The 16,866-nt window shown below is 38.1% G+C and overlaps 1 protein-coding gene across 1 annotated transcript in view; it reads right to left on the bottom strand.

The window, feature by feature from the left end:
* Positions 1-16,866, bottom strand: part of ntrk2a (neurotrophic tyrosine kinase, receptor, type 2a) — a 281,961-nt gene that overhangs the window by 237,509 nt on the left and 27,586 nt on the right. Inside the window, exons 3-6 of the mRNA XM_057830849.1 lie at positions 8,809-8,883; positions 5,392-5,463; positions 5,149-5,217; positions 4,151-4,299 (exon numbers count right to left, since the gene is read on the bottom strand). Of these exons, the coding sequence (XP_057686832.1) occupies positions 4,151-4,299; positions 5,149-5,217; positions 5,392-5,463; positions 8,809-8,883 (365 nt within the window). The remainder of the gene's footprint in view (positions 1-4,150; positions 4,300-5,148; positions 5,218-5,391; positions 5,464-8,808; positions 8,884-16,866) is intronic.

Raw genomic sequence — 16,866 nt, 5'->3', positions numbered from 1 at the left:
CTGGCTCGCTTGACATGAACCAGCTGTGATGAGCTGATGGTGCATTCAAAAATTGATCCTGGACACTTCGAATGTATGTCGCAATAATATGTTTCAATACGTGGCCCGTCACGTGTTAAATTGCCGCTCAGCCACCAGTGGGGCTGGCCAGTACTAACTCAATGTCGAGCAAACTGGAGTATATAAAAATGCGTGGGGGAAAATCAAACCACGACGGTGAACCGCATGGTACCCGAACCCCACAGGTACGGAATCAGTTTCACTTTCGTCACTTTTTCGCCTGTCAAATTGTCGCCACGTCCAGGAGAACGAGACACACGAAAAGGCTGCCCTGAGAGGCTTCGCCTGTCTCCCCCACCGTTATGCTGGTTGTCCCTGGTTGTGGTTTCCAACGCTACACCATGTTTTTACTCGTTATTTTCGAAGTGGTGAGTGCACAACTGAGCAACGATCTTAACATCCCAAGTAACGATGTTTGTAACAAGCCTTTTGTCGTTGTTTTCTCAAGATTTATTTCAATCAAGACGGCGACTGCTCGTAAAAGGCAGGCATGACCTCACACTCGGTCCTGTGTGATTCGTTCATATGTGTTCACGAAGAAAACAAGCTGGCAACAGAATATACGGTTAGAATATACAGTGTGTATATAATATACACACACACACACACACACACACACTGTATGGCTCTTGTGGAATCACATTTAAAATATGTATATGTAAAATACGTATTTTGGGCTCTCTCGGTCAAAAAGTTTCCCAACCGCTGCACTACACCATTAGTAAATCATATTTTCTTCACAACTTAATAGAGTGATCTTGACGCTTTCACAGGAGTTGATTAATAAACATTAGCTTCGTTTCTAATTGCCATTTGTCCTAATACATACATGCTATTTTCTCAGTCTTCTTTTCACAATTCACTGAGACATCATTACCCAGTGTTTTGAATGAGGCCTGCCTTATTTAAACCTCACATTCAGTTTGGTGTTCCCCTGACTGCTGAAGTGAGAGAAAACACCATGGAGAGATCAAAGGAGCTGTCTGAGGCCATCAGAAAGAATATTGTAGACGCTTATGAGCATGGTAAGGAATTTCAAAAGAATATTAAATCAGCCATTTTACTGTCCGGAAAATAGTCTACAAGTGCAGGACATTCAAAACAACTGCCAACATGACTAGGTCTGGCCGTCCAAGCAAGTTCACCCAGAGAGCAGACCTACAGCAGGCTCTTGCTACTGTTCATGTGAAAGTGCATGCCTCTACAATCAGAAAGAGACTTCACAAGTTTAACCTTCATTGGAGGTGTGCAAGGAAAAAAAACTAGGGCTGTCAAAATTATCGCGTTAACGGGCGTTAATTTTTTAAATTAATCACGTTAAAATATTTGACGCAATTAACGCAGATGTCCCGCTCAGACAGATTTAAATGACAGTACAGTGAAACTCTCACTTGTGTTTTATGGAGTTTTGCTGCCCTCTGCTGGCGCTTGGGTGCGACTGATTTTATAGGCTTCAGCACCCATTACATTGTGTAAGTAATTATTGACATCTACAATGGCGGGCTACTAGTTTATTTTTTGATTGAAAATTTTACAAATTTTATTAAAACGAAAACATTAAGAGGGGTTTTAATATAAAATTTCTATAACTTGTACTAACATTTTTCTTTTAAGAACTACAAGTCCCTCTATCCATGGATCCCTTTAACAAAATGTTAATAATGTTAATGCCATCTTGTTGATTTATTGTTATAATAAACAAATACAGTCCTTATGTACTGTATGTTGAATGTATATATCCATCTTGTGTCTTTCCATTCCAACAATAATTTACAGAAAAATATGGCATATTTTATAGAGGGTTTGAATTGCGATTAATTGCGATTAATTACGATTAATTAATTTTTAAGCTGTAATTAACTCGATTGAAAATTTTAATCGTTTGACAGCCCTAAAAAAAAACCTTTGCCTTTCAAGAAGAACATGTAGGCAAGACTGAAGTTTGCCAGAGTGAATGTAGACAAAGAATCTGGAGTAATGTTCTTTGGACAGATGAATCTAAATTGAATTATTTGGACACCAGAAGAGGATGTTTGGCGTAAACCCAATACAGCATTGCAGGAAAAGAACCTCATACCAACTGTGAAGCATGGAGGTGGAAGTGTCATGGTTTGGGGATGTTTTGCTATAGCAGGACCTGGACAGCTCACCATCATAGAATCCACCATGAATTCTATCGTGTACCAGAGGGTGCTTGAGAAACGTGTGAGATCATCTGTGAAAAAATTAAAGCTGAAGCTAAACTGGACCCTGCAACATGACAATGACCCAAAACTTACCAGTAAATCCACGAAGGACCTGCTGGAAAGGAAGAAATGAAGAGTTCTGGAATGGCCAAGTCAAAGCCCAGATCTTAATCCCATTGAAATGTTGTTGGGGGGGCTTGAAACGGGCTGTACATGAAAGAAACCCCTCAAACATCTCACAGCTGAAAGTATTCTGCGTTGAGGAGTGGGGCGAACGTTCTGCAGACCGAAGTCAAAGACTGGTAGATGGCTACAAAAAGCGTCTCACTGAAGTTATTTCAGCCAAAGGGGGCAACACTAATTATTAGGTGGTAGGGTGTCCTAACTTTTTCCTCAGTTAGAATATGTATTTTTGTTGATATATTTGGTTTATTGTGTAAAACAGTAGCCACGTTTACATGCTGACTTTTATTCATACCGATTCAAACCATTCCGAATGGAAATTTCACATCAGCTGTTTACATGTCACTTCATCTATTCCGATCCAGCGTTTACATGTGACTGCCTTTATTCCGAAAGGACGTTTGACAACTGCCGTCTGACATGCGCAGATTAATCAAAACAAAGCGTCACGTTGCAAAACATGGAGATCGATCGTCAGATCAGCTGCTGTTTTAACTTTTCGAGTGGAAACAAAACTTCAGAATGATACGCTGTTCATTTAAAAAGTTGTGTGGGTGCGCTGTGCGTGTGCTTGGAAGCCATGTTGCAAGTGAAGTTACTTACGTCACCAAGTGACGTCACCACGTCAGTACGGAGCATGCGCAGAAAGAACGCAACCAGACACCATTCCGCTTCCCTGTTTACATGATATAATTTTACTTCTAATTGGTTTGGGAATAGGAATATTCCACCCCTGTGAATCGGAATGAAATTCCATTCGGTTTGGGCCTGTTCATTCCGAATGAGGTGTTTATATGGAACACATTTATTCGGTTTGAACAAATATTCCGATTGTAATTGGAATATTTGGCTCCATGTAAACGTGGCAACTGTTGATTAAATCATTCTTTTCCAGATATAAAGAAAAACAAGATCAGACATTGATATGTCAACATTTCTTAATACAGAACTGAATATATAATGGTGTGTCCTAATTTTTTCACATGACTGTAACTCCAAAGACTGCGTGTATAGTTTTAGGATAGTCACAGCCTCTATTTTTATGTCCATTGTCGCACATGGGAGTAATTGTTAGCCAATGCAAACCTATCAGAAGTGATAATACGTCATCGGGTCTGACCAAGCTGAGCTGTAATTGGACCCTGTTTGTGGACAGCGTCTAAAATAGAGTGATTCATGAAAAATTCATAGTGTTGGCATGAAGAGGCAAATAAATAGCGTGTCAATTAAATGCAGACGTTTATATACTCCAGCACGATAAGCAAGGGAGGATTGCGGTCTGTTGTGGGCCGCCATGGTGCTTAAGTTGACATTATGCTCACTCATATTGTAAATAATGATAGGGTCAGTTTTTTGTGTTTCATTAGTGTTAACTAAATGTTCTTGTATTATATTTTTAGGGCTCAAATATTTTCCATCGTGTAGATAAAACATTCCTTCAGGAAGAATTTGACTTGACTCAACATCTCTGCAGTAAATTCATCCAAATCCAAAATTCGAAAATGTTGAAGTGTGATGGTTCACTTATATTGTTTAAAGATTTGGATAAATATATTGAAATAGTCTATCCCCTTCAAAAAGATACCATGTCCCAATTAGTTGCTGTGTGTCCTCCACTTCGAAACATTTTTGCATTGTTAAAAAGCTTGATATTAATGTATTATAATTGCACATTACTGCCACCTACAGCACTAAAGGAGATAATGTGTGTGTGCGCTCACCGCAATTAGGGAGTTTGAGTCTGGACAGCAGGATGCGTCCTCCACCGTCCTCGACACAGCGCAGCTCCTGCGTGTCCGCCTCCTCTAACAGCCACAGTTTGATCCACATGTTCTCACAGGAGCAGTGGAGAGGGTTTCCTGTCAGGATCCTACATACGCATGCACGCACACACACACACACGCACTTACTTACTCAAGGGCGGTGAGAGCGAGCTAGACTAGAAAAGTGTTTTTTGTTGTTGTTGGGTGGTTCTTGTGCAGGTTAAACAAGGACATACTAAGGAAAATGAGCATTAACTTTCTCATCTAAGGGCATTCTACGGTGAAAAAAATAAGCGTTTGAACACCCTGCTAATTTGCAAGTTCTCCCACTTAGAAATTATGGAGGAGTCTGAAATTTTCATCGTAGGTGCATGTCCACTGAGAGAGAGAATCCAAAAAGAAAAATCTAGAAATCACAATGCATAGGTTTTTTTTAACAATTTATTTGTGTGATACAGCTGCAAATAAGTACTACAACACTTATCTATCAGCTAGAATTCTGACCCTGAAAGACCTGTTAGTCTGCCTTTTAAAAGTCCACCTCCACTCCATGTATTATCCTGAATCAGATGCACTTGCTTGAGGTCGATAGCAGCATAAAAACACCTGTCCACCCCATACAATCAGTAAGACTCAAACTTGTAACATGGTCAAGACCAAAGAGCTGTCCAAAGACACCAGGGACAAAATTGTTTCACCTCCACAAGGCTGGAAAGGGGTATGGAGCAAACACTATTAATTAAAAAGATAATAACCAAATAAACCTCTCTGGGTTCTTCACAGAAAAAGCCAGGAAATAGATAACACAAGTAAAAACAAAAACAAAACAAAAAAAATTGTTCAGGGGGCTGGACCAAATGTGGAGGCGGGCCGTAGTTTGGGGACCCCTGATCTAAAGACTAGTCAACCCTTAATATATGTACACCCGTTATGCTCAAAGGCATGAGTCAACTCACATGTAAGAGAGGTTGAGGTGCCGGAATATGGTCCAGGATAGTGATGACAAGTTGTTATCTTTCAGATTCCTGCCAATCAAATGATGGTATTTGAAAATTCAGAAAGAGCAATTACAATAAGACTTTGCGTTCACTCCATTATTTTGCTTGAAAATGAAAATATCATTAAAATATTGACAGTAAAATAGAAAAATATTTGTATAATTCTGAGGGACTGTTTAGTTTGTATTTGTTTTTACTTACAAATACTGTAATTTGATGTTGTTCTGAAAGGCCAGCTTGGAGACGTATGTCAGTCTACTGTTGGTCACCGTTCTAGGACACACAGTAAACATAAAATTTGTTAGGGTTTCAGTTTGTTTAGCGTTTTAGTTCATTTCTTGTTTGTGTCTTTGCATTGTGACTGCCCATTGCTTTGTTGCTCGCTCGCGTGATTTGCGTGATTTGGTATGTTGTTATTATCTATATTATTATTATTCCGATTTGTATTTCCTATTGATTTGTTTTGCTATATGTAACTGCTATTTGTAACTATTACAGCGGTATTTATTTAGGATTTAGCATAGGTTTTTTTTGGCTGTGGAATGAATTAATTGAATTATAATGTATTCTTATGGGAAAATCCCATGCGACATACAGTACAAGCCAATGTTTGGACACACCTCATTTAATCCAATACAAATGAAGGTCCCAACACTATTGATAAAGCAATAAATTCCACTAATCAACCCTGAAAAGGCATACCTGTGAAGTCAAAAACCATTTTAGGTGACTTCCTCTTGAAACTCATCAAGAGAATGGCACGAGTGTGGAAAAAAGTAGAGTTAAGGGTGGCTACTTTAATGATACTAGAATATTTTAAAGCGGTGTGAAAAAGTATCTGAACCTTTTGGAATTGTTCGCATTTCTGCATAAAATCACCATCAAATGTGATCTGATCTTTGTCCAAATCACACAGATGAAAAAACAGTCTCTGCTTTAACTAAAACCAACTAAACATTTATAAGTTTACATATTTTAATGAGGATAGCATTCAAACAATGACAGAATGGGGGAAAATAAGTAAGTGAACCGTCACATTTAATATTTCCCCCCCTTTGGCAGCAATAACTTCAACCAGATGCTTCCTGTAGCTGCAGATCAGTCTGGCACATCGATCAGGACTAATCGTGGCCCATTCTTCTCTACAAAACTGCTGAAGTTTGCTTCTCATCAAGACAATTCTTACCAGGTGTGTGTGTTATAGTGGGCAGGCCAGCTTTAAACCACTCATCAGTGATTGGGCACACACCTGACTTAAAATGTTTGGTAAAAATTGGTTTCAACTGCTCTTTAGGTCTCCTTAGGCAGAGGGTTCATTTACTTCTTTTCCCCCTTCTGTCATAATTTGCATGCTATCCTCATTAAAATATGAAAACCTATAAATGTTTGGGTGGTTTCAGTTAAAGCAGACACTGTATTTTCATCTGTGTGATTTTGACAAAGATCAGATCACATTTGATGGTGATTTTATGCAGAAATGTGAGAAATTCTAAAAGGGTTAAGATACTTTTTCATACCCCTCTACATGTTTCTAGTTATTTCACCTTTTTTTTTTTTTACTAAGCACATAATACAACATGTTTATTCATTAGTTTTATTACATTCAGTGAGAATTTACAATGCAAATAGTCATGAAAATAAAGAAAACGCAAACTATGAGACGGTGTGTCCAAACCTGTGGCCTGTACTGTACGACCATTTTGAGACACAAACCAGGACCTAGAACAAATTTAATTCATATGTAGAGGTACCACTGTACACAGTATCTAACTAAAGCCTAACTGTATTACAATCACCACACTTCGGGTTGTGGTCAAACATTGTTGAGGTTAAATTTGTACCTAAACCCTTTAATTCCTGATATGAAGCAATTGTCAGAGAATCACAAAATTTGAAAACTAAGGTCTTAATTTAACCTTTTTTTCAAATTTGTAAAAAGGAAAAAAAAAAAAAAAGTGTAAGAAGCGCTCTAATATCTATAATAACCCTTGCTAAATCCAGTGGCGCCACCAGGGGGTGGCCAGGGGTGGCCACGGCCCCCCCCTATAAATTGGTTGGCCTCCCCACGGGCCACCCTGCTTGCCAGTATATCGTTAGATTGTTGTAGCATCAGTTATGCATTTCATCCCAAATGAATGCATTTATTTTGTTTTGTTAAATGTAGGGCTGTCAAATTTATCGCGTTAACGGGCGGTAATGAATTTTTTTTAATTAATCACATGAAAATATTTATCGCAATTAACGCATTCGCGGTACGACTCATTCACGCTTTGCCGCAAACAGCCTACAATGGCGCTTTTACTTATATACAGAGATAAGAGGCAGAGTGGAGTAGATACAACCATTCATTGGGGCCGTGCTTTTAATTGGCAAAAGCGTTGTCATCTCTCCCACAGCAACTATAAATATTGTGGGAAGCGACGTGGGCAAGAACGACAGGAGTTGATCTTTTTCTTAATACTCTGTAGTGTACCCAACGCAGAGAAGCATTTGCAGCCACCACACACAGTCATTGTTGCACCACTTCCCATCATGCATTTGGGCAGAACAGTTAAGTCGCTACAGTATCATTTACTGAAAGCTCAACAAATACACTAGATGGCAATATTTAGTCACAATTTACAAACTCACATTTATCCTTTAAGAATTACAAGTCTTTCTATTCGTGGATCCATTTCACAGAAAGAATGTTAATAATGCTAATGCCATCTTGTGGATTTATTGTTATAATAAACAAATACAGTACTTACTGTATGTACAGTATGTTGAATGTATATATCCGTCTCATCTTATCTTTCCATTCCAACAATAATTTACAGTAAAATATGACATATTTTAGAGATGGTTTGAATTGCGATTAATTACGATTAATTAATTTTAAAGCTGTGATTAATCGTTTGATTGTTTGACAGCCCTAGTTAAATGTACACCTTATGCCTAATATATACATAACACAATAAAACAGAATTGTTGTGGAACTCAAAATGTTGACTGGACAGCTATGGACTATGCACATTAATTCATTAGTAACATCAAATATTACACAATACACCAAAATATATCAATAGCTGTGTCCTTAAGTCTTTCTGATAGTTTTCCCCTGACCTTTTTACTGCAATAATATAATGAAAACCTGAAATTATGGCTGTTAGTTTTGGTCTGCCACCCCAAGATTTTAAGTGGCCCCATCTGGCCACCCCTATGAAAAATTTCTGGAGGCGCCACTGTAAATCCTGTTTTTTTTTTTTTTTTTTTTTCCTCATGGAACCTGCAGATGCATGAGTTGACTTGCATCCATTATTATTTATTTTTTTTTTTTTTGAGGAAAGATATTTCAAAATTCTGAATTAGTCTCAAAATCATGAATCTCAAAATCATGAAAATCTAAGTATCAAATGTGATACATTAGGCAAGGAAGGGTTAATTGTGCTGTGAGTTTAATGAAAAATAATAAAACACCCACAGAAGCACAGAGAGAACATTCAAACTCCATACACGAAAATTCAAACCCCTGACCTCACAACTGAAAGGCAGATGCTCTAATTAATGATCACTGTAGGTGAACCCGATGCATTCAGCATATCAGCATTATCCACGACACTGCTGCCATAGACTCACAAGTTCCTGAGATTCTTGTAGTAGTGCAGGTCTTTGTCACTGATGGACGAGAAGCCACTCTGGTTGGCGATGTAACTGTCGGAAAATACAAACAGTGTGTCAGGCAGCTGCCTCATTTGTTCCGGCAAGCAAATATTTCCGAGCGAGACAAAGCGCCTCTGATAAAGGGCGTATAATTAGCAGTCAAAGTGTAAAAATGAATGTAGGGAGGACAGACGCGCGCATGCATACAAAGAAAAGCATGTCCCTCCGCAAAGGGGCTCCTCGAGGAGGCTTTTTTTTTTTGCTACAATTGACTACAGCCCCATAAACAACCTCTTACTGTTGACACTAGGGAACACTCTGTAAGGATCAATGTCAGAACATAAAGAAAATAAGTGTCCTTGTCCCTTTTATATACTCACTAGGGCATCTGGATAGCATGTAATAACATTGAAAATACAACTCATTCTAATGGGCTTTAACAAGCCTACTAAACATCGACTAAACTGACTGTTACACATTTAAAACATTTTACATCAAGTGAGACTGGCTATATTCTTGCATAAATCTATTGTTGTTGGTTTGTGTGCAAGTGTGATGGTGTGCCTCAACTCTGCTGACATTTTGAGGGTGTGGAATGGTTTAAAATGTTTGGGAACACTTTTGTAGATATGATGGCACACTCCAGAATTTTGACCTCTCAAGAGTGGTACGCAAGCAAGGTTGTAGGTTTCCATAGGGACGTTAGGGACATAACACTCTTAACTTTTCAGGATCCTCAAATTGTCCCCACCAACTTTCAGGCAACCTTATTTGTATTGTATAATGTTCAGTTATGTAGGTAATTTAGATTGTCTTTTTTATGTTTTAAGGATAGAATTGACCCTACGATTATTAAGTGATACATTTACATTATTTTCAGATTTACATTTACCCAGGGGTGAAAGAGGACCAGAACGGTCAGGAACGCAGTTCCGGTATAAGATTCAGGGCCAGAACGCAGTTCCGGTATAAGATTCATGGCCGCAATGCTGTTCCGGTACAATGTGCTTTGATTCCGAAAATATGACAGCAACTGTCAAAACACGATGTAAAAAAAAAAAAAAAAAAAAAAAAAAAAAAAGCTAAGCTGCCACACGTGCATTGCATCTCCAAGAAGAAAACAATCTAACAACATCAGATTTACATACACAAGTGTTAACAAGAAGCGCTTGTGTAGCATAATCTATTTCCACCAATATTTATTATTTACTTTATTCCACAGACGGCATGGAGGTTTCCCCAGCTGCTGCAGTTTTCTGAGTCTGACGTTGATGAGTCACGTCAATGTGCGAATGCACGCAGCAAAATAAATTGCCTGGACTCATTTATCCGTTCAATTGGCTGACATACTGACATGTGATCAGCAGCGATAGTTAGCTCTGATTGGTTCAAATGTGCACGTTTTCTGAAACAGCAAAAAAAAAAAAAAAAAAAAAAAAAAAAAAGGGCAATGCAACAGAAAATGGATCAAATCTTTAAGAGCAAGGAAAGAGTTAAAGTGGCTTATTTATCATATTTAGTTTTATTTGCTCTGTTGGGGTCATCTTAGCTGTCAATGTGCACTTTGGACTTATACAGTATTTTTTCATTTATGTTAGGCTACTTATTCATTTAAAATTGAAATTTGGCATTTAGTATGTGAGGAAATGAGGGGAATTAAAAATTAGGAGTTGTTATAGCAGTTTTATTTTGTAAATCATTGAAAAAATACCAAAAAAATAAATACAATTTTGATTGAAAATCAGTTTATGTATGTGTTATAGAAATAACTGACCAAAAAGGTTTTCTTTGCATTTCAGTAGTTTTGACCCCCCCCCCCCCCCCCCCAAAAAAAAAAAATTCTCGCTCCGTGGCGACCTTCACGTGGGGGAGTTCCGGCAAGAACTTCCGGCACTTTCACCCCTGCATTTACCCCTTTTCACTTGCTGAATGTGCCGGACCTATGTTATTTTATTTAACCTCATATGCACGTTTGATTGGCTGATGATATGACCCCCCCCACACACACACACACACGCACACCCACACAGCCCTGACAAAACTACAACATGTCGACAACATGCCACCTCCTCCGACCCCTTTGAAAATGAGGGATATTAGACGTTTTTTTCGGCCAGCAGCAGCTATCCGGATATCAGACAGACGTTGAAAAGATTCCGCTGTCGATCTTAAATCGTTGAATCAACGTCACTTTTGCACCCTCAATTAATGTTGTTTCAACGTTGAAATCCTTACAAAACCTAAACGTTATTTCAATTATTAACAATATTTGAACAACGCTGAATCAATGTTATGTTTTCGACCAAAACGCCCGCTCATCCATAATTCAATGACTTTTCAATCATATTTCCCGGTCAATCATAAATCAACTATTTGTCAACATTAGTTCATCAACTATAAAACAATGTTAACCCAACCATCGCCTGACATACCATTAGGGGTGTAACGGTACACAAAAATCTTGGTTCGGTACGTACCTTGGTTTTGAGGTCACGGTTCGGTTCATTTTCGGTACAGTAAGAAAACAAAATGCAAAATATAAATGTGCTAGTTGTTTATTATACACATTTGTGCTTTCAACAATAGGAACATTAGCCTATCCAAAGCTAGAATTCTGCTAAAAAAGTAGCGGGTATTTAAAGATAATTCAACAACAATTTGCCTTTCAGACCCTGCGTATTGGTCAGCTTTCTTTCTTTCTGAAAGAAAAAGCCCTGTGCTAAAGAGAAAAGCAATCCCAATGATAAAGATTTTAACATGTATTTTACAAATGAAATGCCTCAATGAATCTTTTTTTTCTTCTTATGAACGGTTTTCAAAAGCTTTATTGGTGGATTTTCTCAAGTTAAAGCGCCACACAGACATTAATCAATTTAATAGTGTAAGCAGGATCTGTGTATTATTCTTATTATCTAGTGACAGGTGTTTTGCTAATTTCAATTTTTTTTATTTAAATTGGCTATTATTTATTTTATTATGTGTTTATATTTTACAAATGTGATGTAGTATTCATTTGTATTGTATATTTTATTTTGCATAACTTTAGTTCCTATGTGAATATTAGTTCCTACTTTTTTGTTGTGGTAGGAGGGTTTTGTATTGAACACGGGGCCGTGTTTGTTATTATCATAGCAGAGAAGACAGCTGTAAATCAACAAAGACAAGTTAATTGTGCCCCGATCTACCACTCAAGAGATCTGATGGACTCAAAAAGTGGGTTACGATTGCATATTAGTTTGAAAATCGCCCGGATCCACCGTATTTTAACACGAGTGACTTCCGGTCTGCCCGATCCTTGCTACCAGTAGTAGTATTGACGCAGGAGCGTCGCGTCTCGCGTCAAATAATAAACTCTGCAGTTCTTTTCACGTGCGTCTTGTTGAGCCGCTTCTGGGACGCGTCTAACACGCGGCCGCACTGCGACTGGTGTGCATTGGCTGATTGACTTTTGATTGGCGTTTCACTGCGTTCTTGCGGCGGCCACGTTGTCGCGCCGTTGACATTTCTGGGTTATACTGTCCTACTGTCCGTGTTGGTCCTCATTATAGTGGAGAAGACGGAGTAAATATAATATACACAAAGCAACTGTAACCCGATCGATTTACAACCTCGAAAAGTAAGGGTTAGATTATGTCAGACACTCGTTCGGTACGCCTCCATTCCGAACCGAGCACCATGTACCGAAACGGTTCAATACAAATACATGTACCGTTACAACCTTCCATACCATACAACAACATTGCTTCAACGTCACTTGACATCGAAAATTTCGATGTCAACCATACTAATGATTTTGATGGAAAATCAATGTTTATTCAATGTCAGTCTGCTATCTGGGTACTGTAAGGAATGTAAAAGACATCAGTGTTGTGGACACATCACTAATTTTGCTACTAAAAGTCCGACTTGCATCAGAGTTAGCGCAACATTAAACTGTGTGAACATGCTAACCTGCAAATCTCGAATGGGAAGCTGCTTAAAGAGAAATGTCCTGTATGTGTTTTCTGCTGTTAACGTTATGAGTTTTTCTCAGTTATATTTATTAATTTAGACAGACAATGTTGAGTGGTCTAAAGACAAATGTTTATTTTTTTGCATTCAGTTAACAGTTAAGAGATTATTAATAGGTTTCTATTTATTGTGTATGTTGAATTTGCTCATACGTTTAAAACTAAAAATACAAGTAATATGTGCATTTTACGTAATTTCAACCCTTTTAAAGTACAATAAGTCTCTAAATTCTTTTTAATAACATATAAATAATAATAATTTACCTTAATAAAATAACTAACTATAATTAAACACTATTAAAATAGTGATTTTAATATTTTGTTGTGTTCACACATAGATTCACCCAATGTTTAAAATGTTTCATCTTATTTCGTTGTGTTTGTGGAAAATATATGCACAAATTTCAGTCTGAAAAGACTGTTGTACTTACGGTAAACCAGCAGGGAGCAGCGTTCGCTTCTTGGCGTGCATGGGCAATATATGTTCGCATTTTAGAGCGAATAAGAAATGAGGGGTCTTTGCAGAAATGCGAGACGGACTAGTACAGTATTTTTTTTCTTGTTTCAGGTGAGAGAAAGAGTATAATTTTTGTATATTAGCGGATTGCTTTATTTTAGGATGATTGTGATGTGTCTGTGTTAATATAGTTCAGAAATATGTTAATCGTTAAGAATGTTTATTTATGACTACAGATGTGTTCGTAATGGCGAGCAGACAACGTGTGAATGCTCGTAGTGTCTAACATGCAGAAGTTAAATGTTTTGTCACAAAAACGTGTATTTGTTTATTAATATAATGACATAAGAATTCGCATTTCAGAGCTAATAAGAAATGAGCCATCTGTGTGCAGCAGTGCAAGACAGACTTTTTTTTTTGTTTCAGCTGTACAAGAAAAATGGAAATAAAACAAAATTAAATGTGTAGCAACAGACTGAAGCATTTAATCTCTGTCTGCACCACGCTACAGATGCATAGCTATTATTTCAACCGACAGCCTCACGCATCATCAAACTTTTCAGACGTTATCCACTGCCGCACCTGTCCTGAATGTCGCCTGATCACCGGCTTGCCAAATGGAAAAAATGTGAGCGCCCCTTACTGGTTGCTCTTTTTAACGCTTGTGGGGCCCCGTGTGGCCCTTACGCCCGCCAGGTTTTCCTTGAGGTCCTAGCGCCCTTCCTATTACATAACGATTTTTTTTTTTTTTTTTTTTTAATAATTGAAGATTTGTCTGTAAGCCAGATGCCGCTGTCAAAAGAGCCATATCTGGCTCACGATCCATTGGTTCCCGACCCCTGACTTACTCTGTCGTAATGTTAAATGAGGTAAAAAAAAATTGAGGGATGCTGTGGTACTTGACCTACCGAGGAAGAACATTTAATCAGAGGTGGGTAGAGCCGTCAAAAATTTTACTCAAGCAAGTACTGTACTCAAGTAAGGGTAGCGTTACTTCAAAACAATATTACTCGTGTAAAAGTAGTCATCCAAAAAATGTACTCAAGTACAACTAAAAAACTATCCACTGAAAAGAATACTCAAGTAATGAGTAACATCTCAGTAACTGCTTACTTTTGTTTGATTTAGCTTTTTTTAAACTATGGTATTTTTTTTTTCTTATGTATATGAACTGTTGTTATAAGGATACTGTACAATAACCCATTACTTAACCACATTAAGCCAAAGAAATTTAAAAAATTAATAATAATTGAAATAAAGAGGGAAACGAAACAGTAATGAAGCATTATTCGTCCAGAGAGCATGCGTGCACTGCCATCTAGTGGAGAAAATAGTTCCTAGTTTGAATAGTGAATACTGTATTTTCTTCATAGTTACTATTATGAAATTAAAAGGATCATATCTCCAGTTTTCCTGGTCAATCATTGCAAAATAAAAACTGGTAGAGAGTTTTAATTCCGCGCTTTCGATTCATGTTGAGGGCAGCACTCTATGTCAAATACATCATTTAATATGGTGCTTTAAGGACACGTGATTGAACAGGCTTGCGTGATCATAGAACAGCAAGCTTGCGTCTGATTGGTGTAATGGAGTCATGTGATTATTGTTGCGATGTCTCATTGGTGAAATTAGTAGCGCTACTCTTGGCAATAGCATTGCTAGCAAAAAAAAAACAAAAAAAACTCTAATGTGTAGAATAAAGAGGAAAAATGTAACGACTCTTGTGTACCCCATAGTAACGAAGTAAGGGTAGCGTTTTTTTTTTGTTTTTTTTCACAAATCTTCTCAACTAAAAGTAAAACGTATAGCTTCGTAAAACTACTCTGAGAAGTACATTTTTCTCAAAAAGTTACTCAAGTAAATGTAACGAAGTACATGTAATGGAGTACATGTAACGCGTTACTACCCACCGGTGGTTTTAATCACAGCGTTAGAATATAACGGTGTTTTTTTTTTTTTTCAGTAGTGAGTAATCTAATGAATTACTTTTCTCATATTGGCAACGCTGTTACAGTTACTGAGGCGGGAAAGGCGTCCATTACTAGGCGTTACTATGTTGGTTGAATGATGCAAGAAAAGTCTGAGACAAACTCACGGAGACGGGAGAGCAGAGCAGGAGTGGTGAGGAGGTAAGGGAGTTGTGACGCCGCTGCAAACGCGATGCTAGGTGGCTCCAATAATATCTGACTGTAGCCGATAGCCTACGAACTACGCCCACATGATGCTACAGTAGATATCACATATATCTAGAACTAGATGCAAATGACAGACACGGCGGCATTAGCAACATGTATAAAGAACTAAATGCGTTAGTAAACAGCGCCATCTTAAAGCGGTTTTCAGGAAGACTCTGTTGTAGAGAACCTTCATAGCGAATCTAAGTAACTTTTTATCTAAAATGCTCCTAAATCGGCAAAATCTTGACTTAAATCCATCTTTAAATGATGAAAGTTTTAAAACTTACACATCGAAAGTAGACAGAACTAATGCAATAACGGGAGCAATTTTAACAACTTTAACGGTTGATTCACAACATTAAATGACTTCCAAATATAGCATAGGTTACTATCTAGTTATCGCAATATCCGCAATACCCCTGTGGCTAGTTAAGTTCAGGGTAAAGAATTGGGCTAGGGCCAATTGTCCCAAAAACCCTTTAAACTTCACATTGTGTGGCCTGTTTTGAGAAAAAAAAAAAAAACGTGAAAATTATCACCAGTTACTTTGCCAAGTAACTAATTACTCTTAGGCTACGTTTATACTACAGGTCTTAATGCACGAATCCGATTTTTTCATGTTCCGACTCGGGTGAGGCATTAACTTGACGGTCTGAACGTGACAAGTCGCATAGAACTGGACCATTTCAAATCCGATCTGGGTCACTTTCTAATGCGGTTCAAATCCGATCTGGGCCACATTTTTCCAGACTGTCGCGGCGGTCTGTACTGTCCAGTCTCTCAAATCGGAATTCATGCAGCAATTACGTCATCAAATAGCGAGAGAGACGCTAAGGTAGCGGTGCAGCTGTGCATTATTAGCGCCTAGCTTGCAGTGAACACGGCTTTTTGGGGAATGGCAGGGCTTGACAACAGTCATAAAAAATTAAAATGGGTTGAGGATAAACCTGAGAATAATCGGTTTTCTCTCTGCTTTATGTGAGCAATATTTTAACATTGCCTTCAAGGCCGAGAGTCGGGGCAAACTGCCCGTATGTGTGTGTGACATGCACGGAAAGTGCGTGCATGCTATCGATCTATATAAACTTTGACTATAGGCCTTAACTGGGATTATTTATGTCTGTTATTTGTGCCCTCTTTTTGAAAAGCAAAATATAATATCCCTGGAATGGCGGATGACGTGTGTCATTTATTTTGATGCTTATGCGCATGCGGGTCTTCTTGCTCAGTGAGTGTCGGACTCCGAATTAGTGCGCATGCGTAATACTTGAATGGTCTCAATGGACAAAGGCAGTCGGAACGGGCACGCCAAAAAAACGGATATGACAAAAAATCGGATTTGTGCATTAAGACCTGTAGTATGAACGTAGCCTTACATTCAGGTAACTGA

This window comes from Corythoichthys intestinalis, chromosome 3 (assembly GCF_030265065.1).
Source record: "Corythoichthys intestinalis isolate RoL2023-P3 chromosome 3, ASM3026506v1, whole genome shotgun sequence".
In the NCBI taxonomy this organism is placed as follows: domain Eukaryota; kingdom Metazoa; phylum Chordata; class Actinopteri; order Syngnathiformes; family Syngnathidae; genus Corythoichthys; species Corythoichthys intestinalis.
Note: the sequence above shows the minus strand (reverse complement) of the source record. Positions and strands in the feature narration are given on the sequence as shown.